Genomic DNA, 21345 nt, shown 5'->3' on the forward strand with positions numbered 1-21345 from the left:
CTCACCTTAGACCTTGGAATGAGTCAAGAAGATAGAAGAGTTTCCCCAAATTAAAGAGGTGATTCAAGGTAGTAGAAAGGCCTTAGTAAGACATTGAAAATGGTTAGAATAGGCCATTAAGGGCATGCATCCAAAACCCAGCCCAAACTAGGCAAAAACACCGATCAACAAGGGTCCGGATGGTTAGGCCCAGTCAAGGTCCGAAAGTTCGGCCTTGACCTTCCGGGTCCCTGACAGAACCCAAATTTTTGCTGTATTTTCATGGTTTGGTCTCCAAACCCAGTTCTAAGAATCCAGTGAGGTTAGGGAAGATGGTGAACCCACATTTTGGGTCAATTAGGACTAATTGCAAGCATAATCAAAGGATTACTCATGCAATTACAAATTCAAATGGGAATTTGAAAGAATTGAAGAGAAAATGGGAGAATTGAGTTGTGATAACTTAAGAACAGCAAAACAGAGTTAACAGGTGACCAAGAACAGATTTGGAAGCCATGGAAAGGGTTTGGAGGTTACCTATTGATGATCAACACAATGGGGAAGAGAAATTTGTAGCATGCAGCCCAAGACTCTCTCTCTCTCCTAGCTTCTTCCTCCAGAATCAATTTCAGCAATAGCCTTTGAGAATGTATTCTCAAAAGCTAAGTGTTGTATATATACCATAGCCCTTAGGGCATGTTTGGTTAAGGGCTATAAGAAAATGAGTTGTTGAAAAGTGATTTAAGTTCTAAGTGGATTCTGATGCCAAAACTGGAATATTATGTCCTGGGTGTTATTTAGTTCGTAATGATTTACGACACAAGGGTTTTAACAAAATTAGAATGTGAGGGTCCGCAGGGTAAAGCTAAATATTGAGCCGGTACGGCCAGTCTATAGTGGTAGTCCGATAAACACGATCGATTGGCTTGGATTATGAAAACTAGAAATTTGGTTTTAATAACTGGAGAGGATTTGTATCTATTGGTCGACATCTGAAATAGACAGATTCTTTATGTGCCCTATCCTACACCCTTCACATGCAAAGGCTATGTGTGAGGTTTCTCCAGGCTCTTCGGATTCCTCAAGAGCTATATTAGATGGTTCTTCAAAGTCTGGTGTTAGTGAGACGGGGAATCGATCTATTTCCTCGATAGACAATGCCCACATCGTGGGGGCATATATAGTAGTTGAACTTAAACCAGGCATTACACAAGTTCGAATTAGACCCAATTTATAGGCGGGTTTCACAAGAGTAATGGTCCGAGATGTTGCTCCACGAAATGTTGTATAAAGTGAATTAGATAACCTTTGCTTGATGAGCTTATAGGCTTTCCAAAGAAATCCAAACTAAGGGAAGCTTATCTTTATGGATTTGGCATATCTACCAAGTGGCAAGTCCCATGGGCCATTTTTTTTTTTTTTTTAATGAAAATAAAAACTTTATAACTAAGAAATAAACAAAGTATCTACAGAGTCTTGCCCATACAAAAAGTGGCGATGACAAGTAACAACTTTCCTAGCAAAGGAAGTCATCCAAAAGACTACAGAGTATCTGAGGTTAACAAAAAAATAGAATTCATCATTTATACAAGAATTAAGATCAATCAACAAAGGCACCATATCCAATGACCAAGAACTTTGTGATGGTTGTGGAATATGCTAAAAAAGCTCCTTTGTTGAAACCCAAACTTCCTTGATCTTAATACCCAAACTAGAGCTATGGCGAAGACCAAAAAGTGTTGATGTTGCTTTCTGCTCCAATTCATGGTATGCCGTCAAAAAACTATCACTCGTCCTTGAGTCAAAATACAAAAAGCCCAAGCAGATGAGTCTATGCCTGGTTGGAAGGATCCTGCACAAATTAAAACAGGCAATTCAGAATATAGCACACTTAAATCCTTAATTGAAACAAGTATATCAATAGACATAATTTTAGTTCTACGAATACATATCAAAAGTTCAACCTAATATGAATTGATCAAGGGACAAAACAAAGCACTAAAAATTCTTGAACTACCAAGAGTATGCAAAGACTGCTAATAGGGTACATGGATAAACATGGGAGTGTATTGCTTATACAATTGTATATTGAATTCAGGTCTAAAACTTGAAATGTGAACAATGTAGACGTCCACCAACCTATCCAATGATCAAAAGAAACATGATTCATAGTCATTGCTAAGTCCAGACTCGGAGTCATTTGGGCCTTGTTTGTTTAGAGGGGAAAGTGGGGTGGGATTGTTGGGAAGATGGGGCCCACATGTCACTGGGGTTTTGTTGGGGTGGAAACGTTAAGGTAAAATTACTTTTTCCATGAACAGTAACCAAAGTGGATAGAATTGGAGTTGGATTTTGAAGTGCCACTACATCAACAAAAAAAGCATTTAATGATGTTCCCTAGCTTTTGTAAGTTTAAAATCCAAAGTTACTCAACAAGTTAGGGTGGGATTTTGAAGTACCATATCAGCATTTCCCACCCCAATTCTCCCACCCCACCTAAGTGCTCTTTAAACAAATGGGACCTTGTGTAAAAGATTACAACCCGAATGACTAGGGGTGTAAGTTTGGCTCTGTCGGCCCGAGCCCGCCCAGAGTCTGAACAGGACCTGGGCTGGTTTTTCCAACCTTGATGGCAGGTTATGGTTGAAATTTTCAGGCCTGAGGTGAGGGTCAGGCTGGGTCAGGGTTGAGGCCTCAGGCTAAGCCCAACCCGGCCTGACCCTGTGTTAGATTATGCTTTACAATTTATTAATTACATTTTGCAATTTTTGTTTAGTATCTGATTATCTATTGGTTTATTAAAAAAAAAAGATTAATTATCTATTGAACAAAAATATTTAAAATTTTAAGATTGGACTATGTTTTTTAACCCAAAATAACAAAACAATACTCAATCACATGAGACTAGCCAATCAAGGCTAACCAGATCTTAGCAAAAACCAAGGTCAATTAGGTCCAACCTGGCCCAACCCAACCCGATCATGATCAATCAGGGCCGGGCTGGGTTGGGCTGAGTCCTATAGGATTGGGCATGGGTTGAGATATCTCAGCCTGACCTAGGGCCGTGGAGGACTCAGGGTTAGGCTAAGGTTTTAAAAAACCTGGCCCAATCCGGCCTTTCACCCTTACGAATGACCCAACCGTCAAGCTAGACTCATTTATTGCAGTAATGGGAGAACATTACGCACCTCTTAACTCATAACTGCATAACTACTTATTGCCATCCGTGGCTGTCAGGTGCCAACGGCAGATTCAAAACGAATATACACCGAATGGATAAAAAACTGGAGATTTTCCAAGAAGTTAAAAAAGAAAAAAAAAAACACGTTCTCTGTCCCTCTCTTCTCTATCTTTTTCTTCCAACTCTCCCCAAAAGATTCCTCGCTGCATTCGCGCTCAGCCTCGTCGTTTCGGAAACGCGAATTTAAAATAAAGCAACTCACCAACCGTTTATAGCCCAATATAATCACTAATTTACACCATCTGCCATTCGCTGTCGCTCCGAAATCTCAAGCAGAGCCTCTTGTCCGGTTCCGGTTGTCCTTGATACTCCGTCCCTCTGTCTCTCTTGGACGTTGACCTCTCCCTCTTCTACGTAACTTCTCTTCTCAGTCTGGCTTCTTCTTTGAAAGATTCTTGCCTTCTTTTTTCTTTTGGAGGGGGGAGAGGGTTCTGATCCATCTTGATCTCCAAATTCCTCTGTTGGCATGTGGGATTATCAGGTTTTGAAGTCCATTTCTGTTTCTTCTGCATTTTTTTAAGTTCTGGGTGTTTGTGGGTTCGAGAAGTTGCAGTCATAAGATTAGAGGGTGTAAAGATGTCTGCGTCGACCGTCGCGATCAATGCGAAGACGGCAGTCAACAGTAGCCCGTCATTGGCTTTGGGTTCTAAGACAAATGCGAGGAAAAGGGCTATTGTTGTTGCAGAGAAGAAATCGAGTATCGAAATGGTCGGTGAAGATGGAGTATCGGAAGCCGGCGGCGGGGATGAGAAGTTTTCTGGTGGGAAGGATCTCAGCCATTCGATTAGGGGTGAGACGGTTCTTGAGAGACCCAAAGATTTGTTGCAGGCGAAGAAGAATTTAATTAATTCCACTATTTCACCGAGGCGTTCCAGGAAGGTGGTTTTGAAACCGGAGAAACATTGGTGGCAGAAAGGGTTAAGTAGTTTGATTTGGAATCTGTTGTCTCTTCTTATTGTGTTAGTTCTTGCCCAACTGATGTGGAAAGCCTACAAGTCTGAGGATAGTGCTATTGGTCGATTGGGTATTTCGGATTTCGAAGGAAGGATCGCGGACGTCGAGAAGTTTGTGAAGACAACGACAAAAATGATGCAGGTTCAGGTCGAGGTTGTAGATAGAAAATTGACGAAAGTAGAAGAGAAAGGAGCCTTACTTGGGAACGAGATGAAGAAATTGGTGGATAGGACTGAAGGCATGGACAGGTCTTTGGGTGAGTTGATGGCTGCTGGAATCATTCCTAAAGAAGATTTTGAGCGGTTTCTGGATGAGGTGAAGAAGAGTAGAAGCCCTGAAGAGAGTGGTAAAGATTGGGGTTTGGATGACATTAGGGCCTTAGCTAGAGAGATTGTGACAAAGGAGATTGAAAAGCATGCGGCGGATGGGCTTGGACGGGTAGACTATGCTTTGGCCTCTGGTGGAGGCATGGTGGTTAGACATTCAGAGCCCTACTTCCCTGGTAAGGCCCGAAGTTGGTTTTCTGCAACAACCGGCCGAATTGGGGTTCATAGTGATGCGCAGAAGATGTTGCAGCCAAGTTTTGGAGAGCCAGGGCAGTGTTTTCCTCTATCTGGAAGCAGTGGGTGGGTTGAGATCAGGTTGAGGACTGCAATTGTGCCGGAGGCCATTACCCTTGAACATGTTGCTAAGGTGACGTTTCTTCCCCGATCTTGTTTCTTGGTCTTCATTTTGTTTCTCCTCCAAATGTTCTTGCTTTACAATTACTTGGTTCTGTGCTTTATTAATTTAATCTCTTGCATTATTTTTTGATCTTTCATCACACATCTGTCTATGCTGCCTGTCAAGGATTTACATGCGAAATAGCAAAATTCATCTATCTAAAGATGGAAACTCTGATTTATAGTTGATTCATTTATAATTGGTTTGGTAACACCAGTTGGGAGAAGTGGGGTTTAAATCATATAGTTATCGAAATTCTGTGCAATCTTGATATTATAACTTATAAGATAGGCATTGTATGTCTCCATGATGAGTACATTTAAACTGATAATAGAGCCATTATTTTTAAGATCTTAACTTGATGGAATCAAATAATCATGGTCGTACAATGGATTTTTTCCTATGGATTTTTTCCTCTGTCAAGTTCTCAGACCAACTCATATAAACCTTATCCTAATTACCTAAGGTTGGCTATATGGATTCTGCTCCATTTCACTGTGTGGAGGGCCATATCTTCTGTTTAATCATAATGAGTCTTGTCTTTTGTCACTCCTTCAATTTGATTCATTGTAGCCTTTCTTCAACTTGCATCTTACAGAAAAATTGTTCTCAATTGTTTATGAACTAACCATCATCGACTTCTGCTCACGATGCCAGCCATTTGACTTGAATGATTGGCACGCACCAGGTGAGGTAGCGCTTGCCATACATTGAATTCTTATTCAATCGTCACAATGAAAGCCATATGGGAACTAACCATCAAATTTTATTTTCTCTTATTTTATCTCCTATTCGTCCCATGCCTAAGTTGCTCTAATGTGTTCTGTTTCATTCTGTCACATAGCACTCATCCATCTCAACATTGCACTGCAGTTATTGTCCATTTTATGGATGTGTTACTCTCTTTGCTTGTTCGATATTCTGATCTATATTTCTTGTTTAATAGCTTTCTCTCTCTCTCTCTCATTTTTCTTCTAAAATTACTGTTCACAGTCCTATAACAGCCCCTTATCTCCCTTCTTCCTTAGAAGATCAAGTTCTTCTCTTCCATCGATCTGAAACCCACCACCAGCAGATCCCTTGTCTGATCTGCGTCAACTTAGCTCCCCAGGGTTTATTAGCAATTTTCCAAACAGAACTCGCATTCTACTATGTTGTAGGATTCTCTTCATGCAAATGCTTCTTATTCTAGTGAGTAATGCTCATGGGTATAGTTGTCATGACGTCTAGGTGATCCACGGAGTTGGAGAGGGTCTAAAATCAAGGCGACACCAACTAGCGACCAAGGCGCCCGCCTAGGCGATGGCTTGACAACTATGCTCATGGGATACGTCTGATTCTCCAGAGGAATCCATTGAATACACAAGATGGTGAAGAAATTGACATTACCAAAGCGGTGGAAATTTAATGCAGGTCAATAGTTCTCTAGATTTTTCTTCTTTTTCTTTTGGTGCTCAAGAGTTTGTGCAAAGTCCTTTAAAATGTCTGAGGGAAGGAGGTTGCTCAGATCACAAAGGAAGAGAGGGATCAAAAGTGATATATAAAGTTGTTAGGAGTTCTGAATCACTTAAGGACATTAAGGACTCACTCAAAGATGGAAATTTGGATTAAGTACATATAGTTTAGAAACCTGTATTGGAGGCAAGGTTCGAAAACTCGGGTCTCGGAGCCATCTCGGCCCATGAAAAAATCGAGTTGGGCCGAGATCTCGGCGAGTTTGTGCATTTTTTTTTTGTTAGACTCGGAAGCCCATCTCAGTGGGTTTTAGACCTCTGTTGGGTTTGAAAATCGGTATACAACCTATTTTAGGCTATTTAAACACAATGGCATTATTAGATTTTGCAAAAACAAAGTCCAAAGATGACTTTTACATCGGACCCTTAGTTGGTAGGCGGCGACGTATTAAAATAGCATAGTATATACATTAATGACATAATTTATGTACATAGAACTCAAACAAAACATTCAATTAATAGGAAAACAAGTTAATACGCATTATAAATGTTTAAGTTGAATAAGTGATACATCAAATTGCTCAAGCTTAACAAATAACAATGTTACAAGTTACAAGTTACAACTATCATCACATAAAAGGAGATTGAATGACATATTCATTCCCCATTTGTCCCACATAGTCTTCCCATGACACATTGTTGCTCCACTGTTGCATATAGTTCTCCACAGCATTCATATAAGAGTTTTCATCCACATATGTCAAGACCCCTATCCTAGGGTATAGCTGTTCCACAGTGGCGTTAGACTGTTGCTGTGAAGGTTGATATCCACTGCTTGTGCTACTGTCATATTGTGGAATGTATGGGGCTGGGAATGTGGACCCAATGCCAGAGCCAGCCTCACTGCTTTGATAGTCATACGCATGTGTTGACTGCCCAAAGGCCCCAAACTGACCATAGAAACTATATTCAGAACCGGTGCTCTGCTGGCCATAATCATAGGCATAATGAGGTTGAGATGATTGCCACGGCTGATGCTGACTACCAGTATCCATACTCATGCTTCCAAAACTTGCTAGCATGGTGTTCATACTCGTGTCATCATACTGAGGTTGGTTGTGTTTGCAACCCGTCCTTCTCTTGTAAGTTTTGCTGTGGCCACCATGGTCTTGATCTTGTGTGGCATGTGTAAACTGAGACTTACCTGTGAAACGCACAGGGTCCTCCTGTGTTCCCACTTCATACTGGTATTGCTTGCACATCCCCTCATGACGATCGTCATAATAACCACCAGCAGGCATGCCACCACCACCACCACCACCACCACCACCAGGAGGGTCATCACCACCAGCAGGGTCATCACCATCACCATCACCATCAGGAGGAATTCCTATTGCCGCCTCAAAAGGTCTCGATGATTGAGAATGTGCACGCCCCTCTTGCGACATATATTCGTCAACATCTGTACCGGTTACGGACTCAATGGTGGAGTCGGGCCTACCTATAGGTTCATCCATCTCTGGTGCACCACGATCCCTCACCCACTGGAATAGGGGATCCTCATCATCATCAGAATCCTCCTGGAATATGTTGGCTAGCTCGATGGGATCTTTGTCATTCTTCTCAAATTCTTCACGTTTGTGCCTCATCCTTAGTCTCATATTATAATGCACATACACCATTGCTCTAGTCGTTGACTACCCAATCTGCTCCGCCTCTTTGAGTGTATCAATGTGAATGTACTCGATTGCGCCGCACCCAGGAGGATGAACAGGTTTGTGAGAGCACTTTGATTGCTACTTTCCTCGTGTTGGGTGAACTTGTACCATAAAGCACCCACCAGTCAGCTGCATTATAAACATAGAATATTAAGAATATGTGCATTGTAAAGGGATAAAATTATAATTCATAAATGTAAAGTCATGCTACATTGCCACCTACCAGGGTCTGACTTTTGTCTACCCTCCACTGTAGTTTTTCGACTGAAACTTGCTGAGGCCTCTCTGAAGGCTTTGATCTATTTTCATTTTAAATTTCAAACAGTGTTAGAGGCATTAGTATTTTCTATTTAGTAATTACATTCCTTTACTGACTACCAATGTACCAAAGTCCCATAGTCTCACCTCATCATTGCAGTCAGATTGTGTCTTGGGATTGACCTCCAACTTCTCAATAACAGCTTCAACTGCTAGTAACAAATCCGTGTCCAGCCCAAGATTATGTGAGTACTGGTACTTTGGATTCAAATAGTATGCTAGTAAAGGGGAAACCACAAATATAAGTTGTTAGTGACTTAATACTTTTGAGTTTTGAATATGTAAATGTAAAAACCCATATAAAGTGTAAAGTATGTCGAAGTGTTGAACTCACCAACTTTATGCAAGGGATGACTCAAGTGCTTCTCCCATCACTCATCAATGATGTTAATTTATGAGCGAGCACTTCGGGGTATTGCAGCTCGGACCGTTTCCTTCATCTTCTGCAGGGCAGCATATATGTGGGGCAAGGTAGGCTTCTTCTCCGTGTCAACCATCCTTAGTACTGCAACCACTGGCTCTAATATGGCAACAACTTTATACAAGTCCTTCCAAAATCCATCACTTGCAATGGTCTCTTGTGCTGCCTTCCCTTCTTGTGTCCTAGAACCTGGCCTTTAAACCATTGCTCACTTACAAACATTGACCTCAGACCTACCACATTCGACTGAATGCTCTTCAATGCAATGTAATTGGTGGCAAATCGAGTGACACCAGGCCTCACTAAATTCCCCTTGCATTTGTCCCTCACCATGGCTAAAGCATAACCATGGTTATACACAAAGGTGGTCACTTGCCTTGCCCTATTGACCACACCAGCCACCAAAGCTTTTTTCCCCATGTCCTTCAGCATTAAATCAATAGAATGGGCTGCACATGGAGTTCAAAAGAGGCGGATCCTCTTACTCTTCTTGTTCATCAATTTCTCTCAAGCTTTCTTAAAATTAGAACCGTTATCCGTCACAATTTGGATAACGTTCTGTGCTCCTATATCTTCCTCCACCATTTGCTTCAGTAGCTTATACAAGTATGATGCATCTTTGATATGCTTTGATGCATCAACAAACTTCAAGGAGACAGTCTTCCCATTACAACTCACCATAAAATTTATGATGGACTGTTTAGTAGGTCCAGTCCAACCATCAGCCATAAGAGTAACCCCATATGTGTCCCAATTTGGCTTCAGACCCTCTATGTACTCTTTCAGCTCCTCTACCTCTTTAGGCAAGTATACATTATACAACTCATATGGTGTAGGCCCCTTCCATCCTACGCCGGCCCTCCCTACAACGTCCAGGAATGCATTATAATATGTTCCTTGTGCTACATTAGCTGGAATGCTATTGTATAGCATGAACTTGCTGAAGGTTTTCCGTGCTTCCTCTTGTTTACCACCAAACACTTGCGGGATGGTTGGCTGGAAGGCATCTTGTTGCCTAAAGGTAGATGGATCCTGCTTAAAAATGGTATCTGAGGAACATGCTCGTGGTCGGGCTTAGGGCCGTGGGATATCTCTTGTGCCAGTGCTTCTCCTCTTCTCATCTTCTTGCATTGGTGCAGCTGAGCCAGATCCACCAGCTCCTCTTGTTTGCTCATATGCCCTTATATTCTCAAAATGAAAACTTTGCCTACTCTCTGCCAAAGTCTGCTGATAAATCCTATATTCAGCCTCTGATTCGAACTCACCAGGTGTAGGCCTATATTCAGTATCTCCTAGTCCTCCAATGATGTCTACACCAGGCCTCTTTAGAACTGCCTCATCGAAAGCTATTTGTTGTCTTTCCCTCTCAGCTTTCTTTGTTCGTACTCCTCTCAAGTTTTGTGCCATTGCCAGTTTCACTTGGCTCGGAACATTTCGGCATTTGGCAACATCCTTGCCCAGACCAGACAAATGTTCCTTTAACCTAGTTGCTCCTCCAGAATTTAAAATCTTTCCACAGTAGTTACACTTTGACTTCTTTTTGTCCTCAGACATCGGAACTCCATGTAGCCATGCTATATCTCCCATTGTGTAAGAAATATCTTATTTTTTACACTGTTACATAAAAAAACATGTATTAGTTACTATTACAGACTTAAAGTAAGGTATTAAACACATAAAGTATTGTATTCATAACTATTAACATAATATGAAGCTACTAGAACAATCAAATACCTATCTCTTATTTATTCCCTAACCCTAGTATTTATTTATTAATTAAAAATAATATTTATAATTTTTATTAAAAATAATTATACCTTCAAATATAAAATATTATAACATAATGATGTATTTGACATCATTTGAAGTTGGACATTATGTACAAATATTGTGCATAATTTTCCAACAAAAACAGGTATTTTTCCTTAATTTTATATATTTTTTAATTATTTTAATAATATTATTATTAAATCTGAAAAATAAAATATTTTTTTTAATGGGTGAAAAAAAAAAATGACTCCATGAGGCTGTAGAGCATGCAAACTAGTCTAACATACATCAAGATCACATCCAAAGTATTTATCCTATTTTTTTTAATTTCTTTTTTGAAAAAAATCATTTTTTTTTCAGAAATTATAATAAATAATTTAATAACCCAAAAAAAAATTCGGCCTCCATCAAGTGATAGATCGGCCTAACTTGTATAACATAACTCAAAATCACACCCATCTACCAAGATTTCATCAATTTTTTTTCAAAAAAATAGGTTTAGGGAAAATGGGTTTACCTTTCAAAAAACCTTCACAAACTTGAGCAATCCTCCAAAATTGAGCTGCAATCTTCACTTTGGCACCAAATTCAGTTTCCAAATGTTTGAATCCAACCAAAAAATGAAGGGAAGAGAAGAATTGAGAGAAGAAGAGAGTTGGAGAGAAGAAGAGAAGAAGAGAAGCAAAAGGGTGTCTCTGTCGAGCTAAGGCCCCAAAAACAGATTTTGTAATGACTTAAATGAAGTCATTTGGGTCAAATGACCCAGCCCCATACCCAAGACACACTTTTCGACCCGAGATCTCGGCGAGATTTTGCATTTTTCCTTCTGACTTTTATCCTGTTTATCGAGCCCATTCGAGACGATATCTCGCCTAGATACTGCACTTTTATGTTTCGGATGGCATCTCGACTCGGCTTTCCAAAAAACCGAGATCTCGCGAGATTTCGGACTATGATTGGTGGGGCTGGAACAAGGCATATGGGGGAGTGAACATCAGTGGGTGCTTTTAGGAGTGAATTGAAGAAGATACAGTTCTAACAGCTGATCATAATCCTTCATTTGACGGCCTTTGGGAAGCCATAGTTTGTGTCTACTTGTTTCTGGCTCTTATTTTGTTATGCCTATCTTCTTTAGATGGGGATATCACTATAGTTTTTGGTTGAGTTTGGTTTATGCTTTCAAGTTTTTCACGCACAAAAACGGGGGTGCGGGAGGGGACTGGGGTTTGGGGTTGCTGATGAAGTAACTTAATGGCTTGACAAAAAGCAGCCAATTTGGAGACCTCAACTTGAAGTATAGGAAGTGGTTGTATTTTTTGAGATTTTATGATGGGGAACAAATGTCAATTCATTTAGTTAAGATGGTGTTTCCTCTCATTTAGAGTAATGTTTATTATAGTAAGTTTGGATGGTTCTCTCCAAAAATGGGTGTTATGTATTTGTAGTCTAGGTGAAAGTTTTTCTAGGCCGGCCTGCTTTGATAGGCTTTCTAAGAGGGCCACCTATTTCTGGCCCATGGAGGCATTATGTTATACCCGTACCCCGGGATATAATTAAATATCATTTCTTCTCGTGACGTGTAGATACCGCTGCCATGTATGCTGGTGACCTGTTCTCCATGATGGTCAAACCTAGCTACAAAATCGTTGACCACAGCACGGGTTTGCCTGTGGAGGAAAGATTCCTCAACCGCCAGTGGGGAAAGTTCGTTGACGGCGACTTCGTCGACTACCCTCCAAGTACCAGCCCGGGAAGCGAGGAGTTCAGGAGAGAGCATCCTGGACCGTCACCTCAGCTGGATATTTCGTTCGGTGATGAGCTTAGCGTTGCCGTGGCGAAGCTGTTCGGGGTCATGGGTAATAAACCATGACAGGGGGAAAAGTAAGTTCTAGCCTCAAGACTTATTAATTATTCTTCCCTTGGTAACCTCGAAATGCGGGTCCGGGCTTGAACCGCTCGAGCTATTTCATGAGAGAAGGGAATAATTTAAGTTCGGGTCCCGCGTACCTTTAGGAAGTACATTGGGGACTTAAACCCATCTCATATGAACCCATCTAAGAATGGGCTTTTCCCTAATTGAGGTTGTGGGCAGGCCATATAACCTATTGACCCAATGATGGGTTATTCCATCCACTTACCCACATAGGACTAATGGGTTGACCCATTAGGCCTCATGACCACCCGATTTGACTAAGGGTACCCATAGACCCATTTGTTATAAATGAGTCCATGAGGGAGAGAGAGAACATCACTTCTTCTTCAACATCCTCTTCTACCCTAAATCGTGGAGGAGAGAAAGAGGAGAGAAAGAGGAGAGGAAGAGAAAGAGGAAGGAGAGAGAGGCTTGGAGAAAGGTGGAGACCCCATCTCTTGGGCCAGAAATCGTGGAGCTTTCATCTTGGGGGTAGGTAAGCTTCTTCCTTCTTCTATTTTGGGTTTCAAAAAGGGGTTGGGTAATGGGAGAGATTGACCTAGATCTCTCTTGGAACCTAGGGAGTAGATGGAGCTTTAAAGCCAAGCTATGGTGGAGTTGGTTCACTCCATTATGAGCTCTAATGTGAGGGTTCTCATTGCCTTTTGAGAGATTTAAGGTTGGACCCTAATGAGCTTAGGATGGAGTTTTCTAGAAGTCCTTGTGCTTAAAACCACTGAAATGGGGTCCTTGGAGGGGAATCCTTTGGATTTTGGACCGAAGGTGTGAGGGTTACATGTGGGTTCGGACCGCAAGAAACCACCCGAAATTACCTTCCCGAGATGGATTTCGTGAAGGTCGGATTTACACTCGGATTCGTTTTTCGAAACCACATCCCGCATCCGACCTTGGCAAAAATTGTCCCGAGCCCCGCGAAGCTTCGGATTTACACTGGATTCGCTTTTCTAAAACCACATCCGCATCCGACCTTGACTAAAAGCTGTCCCGAACCCCGGTTTCCTAGGATTTACATGTGGTTGCGAGAATTTGGGCATGAAACCACTCCCGCAACCACTTCGTCTCGAAACCTTATACTTAAGTGTTTATGGGAGATCTTTTGGGATCCGTTCCTTTCGCTCGTTTAACCTTATTCCACTCCTTGTATAGGTTAAAATATTCACTTTTGTGGCTTATTGCTTGATCGAGGCGACAACTGATAATCGTGGTGCTTGGCGTATACGAGTGAGTGGGTTTGGTTGTTTGGGCTTGTTATTACTATTGCACTATATATTATGTACTCATTATAATTAATAAGCATGTGTGCGCATATTGCATAATTTTATATCTATTTGTTATAATGTTGATTGGTAATGTTGTATCTTGATGGGTCTCGGTGCGGTGGGTGCGGGTGGAACCCCGAACTCTATAAACATTTATGAAGAAATTATGTTGAATGTCATGTTGAATCAGATGCGCCGTGCCGTCTTGTGCGTAACCGGCGCTAAACCGGATGAAAAGTTGATGCGCCCGGATTACCTCTCGGGACGATAGGACTTGCATGTAGTATATTTGTGGCTAGGATTTCACACCCTTATGCTACGACCCTTACCAACAGGGGTTTAGGTGTTGGGTAATCGATGCCGGATTCGTGGAGGTGGGAGAGGCCGATCGTGGTAGTATTGGTTATCGGGTCCGCCATCGAGTGGTCTTGGAGGCTTCGATCGGCGTAGGTCCCACGTGACAATTGAGGTTTCATTGTGGCGATAAGTTAAGTGACCCATGATGTCTCCCGAGTTGTCAGCGATGAGCATATGCCATTGACTTAGTTGTTTGTTAGGTGGAAAAATGGACTTAACATGTGCATGCATCATTGGACTATGTGAATTGCGTGTTTGTGCATTCCCATCCCCTCACTGGCTCGATGGAGCTAACCCCCTCGTGCGCACATTTTTAGATTATGGTGCAGGTGACGGATATCTCGCGGGACTTGGAGTTCAGCCTCGGGATACGATGAGATCGGTGAGGAGGAACCAGAGGCCGTGTTTGAGGAACATGGCGACGGGTGTCCTTGCGATGATTGTGCCTACGGGCCGTGAGGATATTCGGGACTCGATCCCCTTTTGATTACTTTTGAGGCTAAGGCCTATGGTGAAATACTTACTGTAATACCATTTTTTGATAGTTATTAGATGATCATTGGAAATGTAACTAATTCATTGTATTTATCATCTAGCTTTGAACATCTTGTAACTATTCGATTTATACGCTCCGCAATACTATCGATCCTTGGAATGTAATATTCCTCTTTTCTCGCATTCTAATGTTACATTGTGTTAATATTGGATGCGCTGGGACACCGTAGCCGATATGGGTTGGGACACACGCGCCCTGTGTCGCACCCTTATATGATCGGGCGGTTTAGTAGGATGACACGCGTATCGTAGCCTAGGCCACCCTTATATGATATTATATTCCAATGTCGGTTAAAATCCAACAATGCATAATGGAATGTGTGGAATCGTTGGGGAGAAGACTAAGCTTAGGGAGAAAGCCGAAGACAATAGCAAATAATAGGCACAAATAAATGGAAGGAAAAGACATGTGTTTATATTTATATATATATTCCTTAATTCCAAATGTGAAACATTTCCATAAGCCAAACGAGCGATTACAACAAAATTCAGTGAATCGAGACTTGAGTTCTTACAACCAAGAAAAAAAAATAAATTTCTTTGCATGGTAAGACAAAAAGCTAGGGGTCCATTGAGAGCATGGTGGGAATGGACAGGAGGTCTCTTGCTCCATCTCATCATCACTACTGGGCTCGTCCTCTCGTGCCCTCATCGTGGAGGTAGGAGCGCAAGTCCTCCATCTCTGCCGCCGAGGCTCTCCATGCCTGCCTCGATGCATCGAGCCTAGTGTTCACTCCTTCAAACCCCTGAGCCACGCCGGTGCTCATCCGCCCGTGAGTGCAAGAATCCTGGTCGATGTCAAACCCACTAGGAGCAATTGCGGATGAAGAGGCCGCATGCACAAATGGCCGAGGAGGAGGCTCCTGCACCGAGGCTCGTGCCCGCGACCCTCTTCTGGGGCCAATGGCTCCCATCACTATATGCATCCATCGCACTGCATCCTCGCCTGAGCAGCTTATGATCTGCAGAGGTGGATCTTCGGTTAAGTCTCGATCCTCCTCACCAAGTCAACTCCAAAATGCTCGGAAAATAGTGGGTGAGCAACCTCCCATAGGGTAAATCTAAGTTCCTCCCGGGATTTCGCCCGCATTTATCCATGGTCCGCATGATAATGTAGGGGCAGGCAGATGGGAATGCCTTTCAGAGGTGATAGGCCACATAGCCTCACGAAGATGGAAGGCATGGTGCGGTGACCTGCTATAGGCACGATGTTGTCAGGCCGCACAATCCGGCTCAAGATCCTCGGGAGAATTGGCAAAAGAAGTCTCGGCACTTTCTTCTCGAATGCCCCACGTGTAAGCTCCCGTATAATTCCCCTGTATGCCCTCTCACGAGAAAGGAGTAGGATTCTTCCATGGTCTTGCGCAGAGGTCTTCTCTCCCGGATAGCTACATTGAGGATGCGCCAACCGTCTCCTGTGAAGGATATGGTGACTCCTTGACATAAGAGAGAGGATCCGGTAATCTCGCGTGCCTAGGTTCTCGGTGTGCAAGGTTGGCGTAGAAGCTGACGAACGAGCTTGGGATAGAATGGCTCTGGAAGGTTGAGGAGGTTGGACCACCCCAGTGCTTCAAATCTCGGCCCTACTTTGTAGGCCTTGAGGTCTTCCAGTACCACATCTCTCCCCTCCAAGATACTCTTAAAGCGGAAGTGGTCTTGGTACATCTCCTGTTTCTCTAGGTCTTGGAACCATTGCGTATCCAAAGCAACTGGGGCAGCTTGTTCGGCCCGTGCACGCCTTGTTCTAGGAGCCATTTAGATTCCCTAACCTGCAACCAAAGAAGGCCAAGAATATAGAAACATGTTAAATCAATGCGTGAATATTAAGGCCTAAGCAGATATACAATGAAACGAGACAAGGAGTTAGAACCTAGACCTTGATTTCTACAACAGATTAACCAAATTACAGCAGGGAATGTACTAGGAAAAGTTTGTTGTGAATGGTCTAAGGAGTTAGGGAAAAGGGGAATGCATGGCCAACATGTAGATGCAATCATAGAGGATAAATGTACATGGCCACATTATGCTTGGAGAAGCATTATATCATACAAGCAATTAGTTCAAACAAAGTTGGACTGATTTGATAAGAAAAATACTAAGGGATCCAAAGAGGAAATTTTCAGAATTTGGTTGGAAGTTGAATGATATAGTACACAATATACATGGCCATAGTATACCTAGAACATGAAGTTTTTACCCAATACTTAGTTCAAGCAATATATATGGAGCTAACTTGTGGTAAATCATGCTTGGAACATCATAAGAAAGGAAAATTCTGATATAGTACAAGGATTTTAAATCATAGGGACACCCCAAATGTATATACACCAAGCCTACCTAGCAAAAATCGAATTTAATTTGGGCAATAAGAAAATAGAAAAATTTTTTCGGTTAGGGTTTTGGGATTTCTCCACAATCCAACCCAAACCCTTGGTGATGGTGCAAAATTGGGGGAAATACCTCAACTAGGTTGCATATGATGGGAAACGAATGGAGAATGGACAATAATCCATCTATTTAGCTAGGAGAAAACAAAAAAACCCAAATCTTGTAAACCCGAAATGGATTTTGGGGTTTCTTCATAATAGAAGTCTAAAGGAGAAAGAGATAGATCGATAGAGAGGAAGAGGGCATACACTCGAACTCGATCGGATGCATTGTGCGTGGATTGAGTGCCAAAATCCACCTCAAGGGAGAGGGAGCAAGGGACGAGTGCGGTTTGGGGTTCTCCGGAGCGTAGGTGTGTTTAGAAAAAGGGTTTTGGGTTTTGAAGAGGAGTTTCGAGCAGAAATTTGTTTTTGGACCATGCGGTTTTACACTCCGGATGCAAGATTTTGAATCCGATCGTGAATCCGCTGATTCCCGAGACCAGCCGTCTGGTCGTGAAGGTCGGATTTACACTCGGATGCAGCCTAGTAAAACCGCATGTAAACCGACCGCCGCTAAAAGGTTTTTGTTCTGCTTTTGCTTAACCAACTTGTTTCTAATGTTTATTACCCTCATAATCGCTTCCCTTACCCCTCGTGTAACCTATGTTTACCTTGCGAATCGATTTTTGATTGGTTTCGCTTAATATTGCTATTGTGCGCTATAATCGTAATGTGGCTGATCAGAACCAAAGTGTGAACCATGGTTAATACACGGCCAAATGCCAACCGTTCTCCGCTAGGGAAGAGGCCGGTGAGGCTTCGAATACGGTTTTACCGGTAGCACCGCCAATTAATAATAATGCGGATGTCGCCGCGTTGTTGAGCAATAGGTTGCAATCCACGGAACGAGAGCATAGGGAGGCGCAACAAGAGCAGCGCCAATTTATGCAAAAACATGACGGCCATGTTCCAAGCCTTGTTAGGAAAGGCAGCCAGTGCCTCCTCCCGTGCAAGTCAATCCTCCCCACCCGCCTTCGGGTTCTGTGCACTAGTGTTCCTCCGCTCAAGCCACCGCCGAATTCCTTTGACACAAGAGGGCGCCAAGACCTATTCTACCTTCCACTTCGTGGCTCCTTCGGTCCAAGCGGTGACTCGGCTTGCAGGTGGATGCCGCTAGGTTATCGGAGAGATTTGAAACATCGTCCTCCAACCTTCTACAAGATGGCCCATGATTCCTTTTTCCGGCAACATTTATAAGGGATCTTGAGAGAATCTTTGGTGACATACGTCTGAATGACACGGACAAGATCCGGTGTGCTACCTACCGACTCCGGTGATTCGATGCGTGGTGGCTCTCCTCTAAAGACCATTTTGGGCAACTCACCCTGAGGCAACTTGGGCTCAATTCAAGGAAGTCTTCTTCAAAAATTTCTTCCCTCAAAACTTCCGTGATAGGAAGGAGTCCGAGTTTATGAGCTTCTTTCAAGGATCCAAATCGGTCCTTGAGTACCAAAGAGCTTGAGGAGTGTTTTACTTCGCCGGTACACATAGTAGGCCGAGAATGTGAAGGCTAGGAAGTTTGAGAAGGGGCTTAGACCTAGCATTAGTACTTCGTGGTGCTACACAAGTACCCTACTTACGCCGAGACGGTCCAAGCCGCTAAGGTGATTGAGGACCAAGAGAGAGAGAATTACAGGCCATTCAGCCGTGGTAAAAGGCCCGCGACCTCTCAGCGAACCTAGGGGATCCACAAAATTCCAAAAGAGAGGATCTTACACTACTACTTTTCCGGTCCAGTCCGGAGGTCGAGATGCAGGCGCAAGCACCTGTGCCTACGTCAACTCCTCACTATGGCTCCAGACTCTTATATGTTACAATTGCAAGGAGTCCGGGCATATGGTTCGAGACTGTCCTCATCCTCGGATGATAGGTCCTCCAGTGCAACTACACAAAGGCACCCTGCCAAGGCAAGTTGTGCGTTCTCTTCTTCCTGCTCCGCCCATAGATCTCAAGGTCGGGTGTATTCTCGTGACAAATGAAGAGGCCCAGGCCGATCCAGTGTTATTACAGGTAATGCACTCTACTCTTAAGATATGCATATAATAGCTTTTGTTTCTATGATTGGTCAGTTCTGTTGCTTGTCAAGTGTCGTTCTTGTTTGCTTCTCACCGCTTATGCTTTATTTGATTCGGGGCATCACACTCTTTTGTGTCCCCTAGTTTTCTAAGAAGATGTTAATGAACCAAAGCTAATGGCCTTAAATCGATAGTCAAGACACCAACGGGTAGCAAGGTCAACTTAACTCGGTTTGTGATCCTCGCCTGCAGTGTGTGGGTGGTCACGGACTCGAAGCAAGCTTAGACTGCTGGATATGAAAGACTTTGATGTGATTTTGGGAATGGATTGCTATCAACTCACAAAGCCGCCTAACTGCTCAGAGAGGAAGGTTCTATTCAAACCAGTGAAGGTGAAGAGTTTGTGTTTATGGGTACTAAGCGGGAGAGACCCAAGAAAGTTATCATCTCCGCCCTCCAAGTACGTAAGTTGTTCGCGGAGGGATGTCGGTGTTATCTAGCATCCGTGATAGACATCAAGCCAAAGGCGAGCCTTTGGAAGAGTTGCACGTGGTGAAAGACTTTCCAGGATGTCTTTCCCGAGGATCTAACGCGGTTGCCACCGGATCGCGAGACGTAGTTCATGATAGATCGATTCCTGGTGCAGCCCCAGATTCAAGGCACCTTACAGATGGCCCCAACCGAGCTAAAGGAGCTACAAGAGCAGCATTGAAGGACTCATTGAAGAAGGGTTTCATTAGACCCATGTATCAGATTCCTCGGGAGCACTGTGTTGTTTGTGAAAAGAAGGGCGGTAGTACGCGTCGTGCACGACTACCGTGAGCTCAACAAATTGACAATCAAGAACCGGTATCCTTTGCCTAGGATCGATGACTTATTCGATCAACTACAGGTCGCGAAGGTGTTCTCGAAAATTGATCTCCTCGGCCAGGTACCATCGATTGAAGATCGGAAATAGAGATATCAGCAAGACAAAGATTCGGATCTCGCTATGGTCATTATGAGTTCTTGGTCATGTCCTTCGGGCGACCAATGCCCCGGCCGCCTTTATGGAGTTGATGAACCGGGTGTTCCACGATGTTCTGCACAAGTATGTCATTGTCTTCATTGATGACATCTTGAGTCTATTCCAAGAGCGAGGAGGAGCACGCAGACCATCTTCGCCTAGTATCGCAACGCCTAAGGGAGAAACAGTTGTACGCCAAATTGGTAAGTGTGAGTTTTGGCTACAACAGTGGCATTTACGGGACACCTTGTTTACTCGGTAAGGGTATGAGGTTCGACCTGGCAAGTGAAGTCGAGTCGATCGGGCGATACCCAAGAATGTGGCAGACATTCGTAGTTTCCTGGGACTAGCTGGCTATTACAGGAGATTTATTGAGAACTTCTCAAGGCTCTCCGCTCCTATGACACGACCGACCCGAAGGGAGTGAAGTTCGAGTGGTCCGATAGCATGTGAAAAGAGCTTCCAAGAGCTCAGCGAGGTTGGTTTCCGCTCCAAGACTTACCATTCCTAATGGTACTGGAGGGATGGTAGTCTACATGATGCATCTAAAATGGGCTTGGGTTGTGTTCTAATGCAAGATGGGAAGGTAGTGGCCTATGCTTCTCGGAATCAAGGACTATGAGAAGAACTACCCGACCCATGATTTGGAGCTTGCACGTGGTTTTCGCTCAAGATCCTGGAGACATTATTTATATGGTGAGAGAAGAGCGAAATATACAGTGATCACAAGAGCCTCAAATACTTCTTTACACAAAAGGAGCTCAATATGAGGCAGCGACGGTGGTTGGAGTTGTTGAAAGATTATGATTGTACTATCCATTACCACCCAGGCAAGGCAAATGTAGTAGCGGATGCGCTGAGCCGAAATCTCGGTCCTCATCACTGGCATCACTGCGTGCCGATGAGAAACTCATCAAGGAAGCTGAAGGATGGACCTGGAATTATGGTTGATGGTGTTACCATATCTCTATCGGCTTTATCAAGACAATCCACACCTGGTAGGGCGAATTCAATCAGCCCAGGCTTCGATGAGGAGATTCAAAAGGTTATCGAGGCTATCGGGGACACGCAGCGGAACTGGATTTTACTTTAACAGAGTGGTGTTCTCATGTTGAGACAACGGCTATGTGTTCCTAGTAACCCTCGAGTTGAGGAAGGAAGTGTTAGCGAGGCCCATGACTCTCCCTATTCTATTCATCCAGGTAGTACGAAG

At 43.2% G+C, this 21345-nt stretch overlaps 1 protein-coding gene across 1 annotated transcript in view; it reads left to right on the top strand.

Annotated features, from left to right (window-relative positions):
* The first annotated feature begins 3652 nt into the window (after positions 1–3652).
* LOC122643116 (SUN domain-containing protein 1-like) overlaps positions 3653–21345 on the top strand; it is a 32988-nt gene continuing 15295 nt past the window's right edge. Inside the window, exon 1 of the mRNA XM_043836759.1 lies at positions 3653–4867. Within this exon, the coding sequence (XP_043692694.1) occupies positions 3797–4867 (1071 nt within the window). The 5' untranslated portion in view covers positions 3653–3796. The remainder of the gene's footprint in view (positions 4868–21345) is intronic.

The sequence above is a fragment of the Telopea speciosissima genome, chromosome 10, assembly GCF_018873765.1.
Source record: "Telopea speciosissima isolate NSW1024214 ecotype Mountain lineage chromosome 10, Tspe_v1, whole genome shotgun sequence".
Classification (NCBI taxonomy): Eukaryota; Viridiplantae; Streptophyta; class Magnoliopsida; order Proteales; family Proteaceae; genus Telopea; species Telopea speciosissima.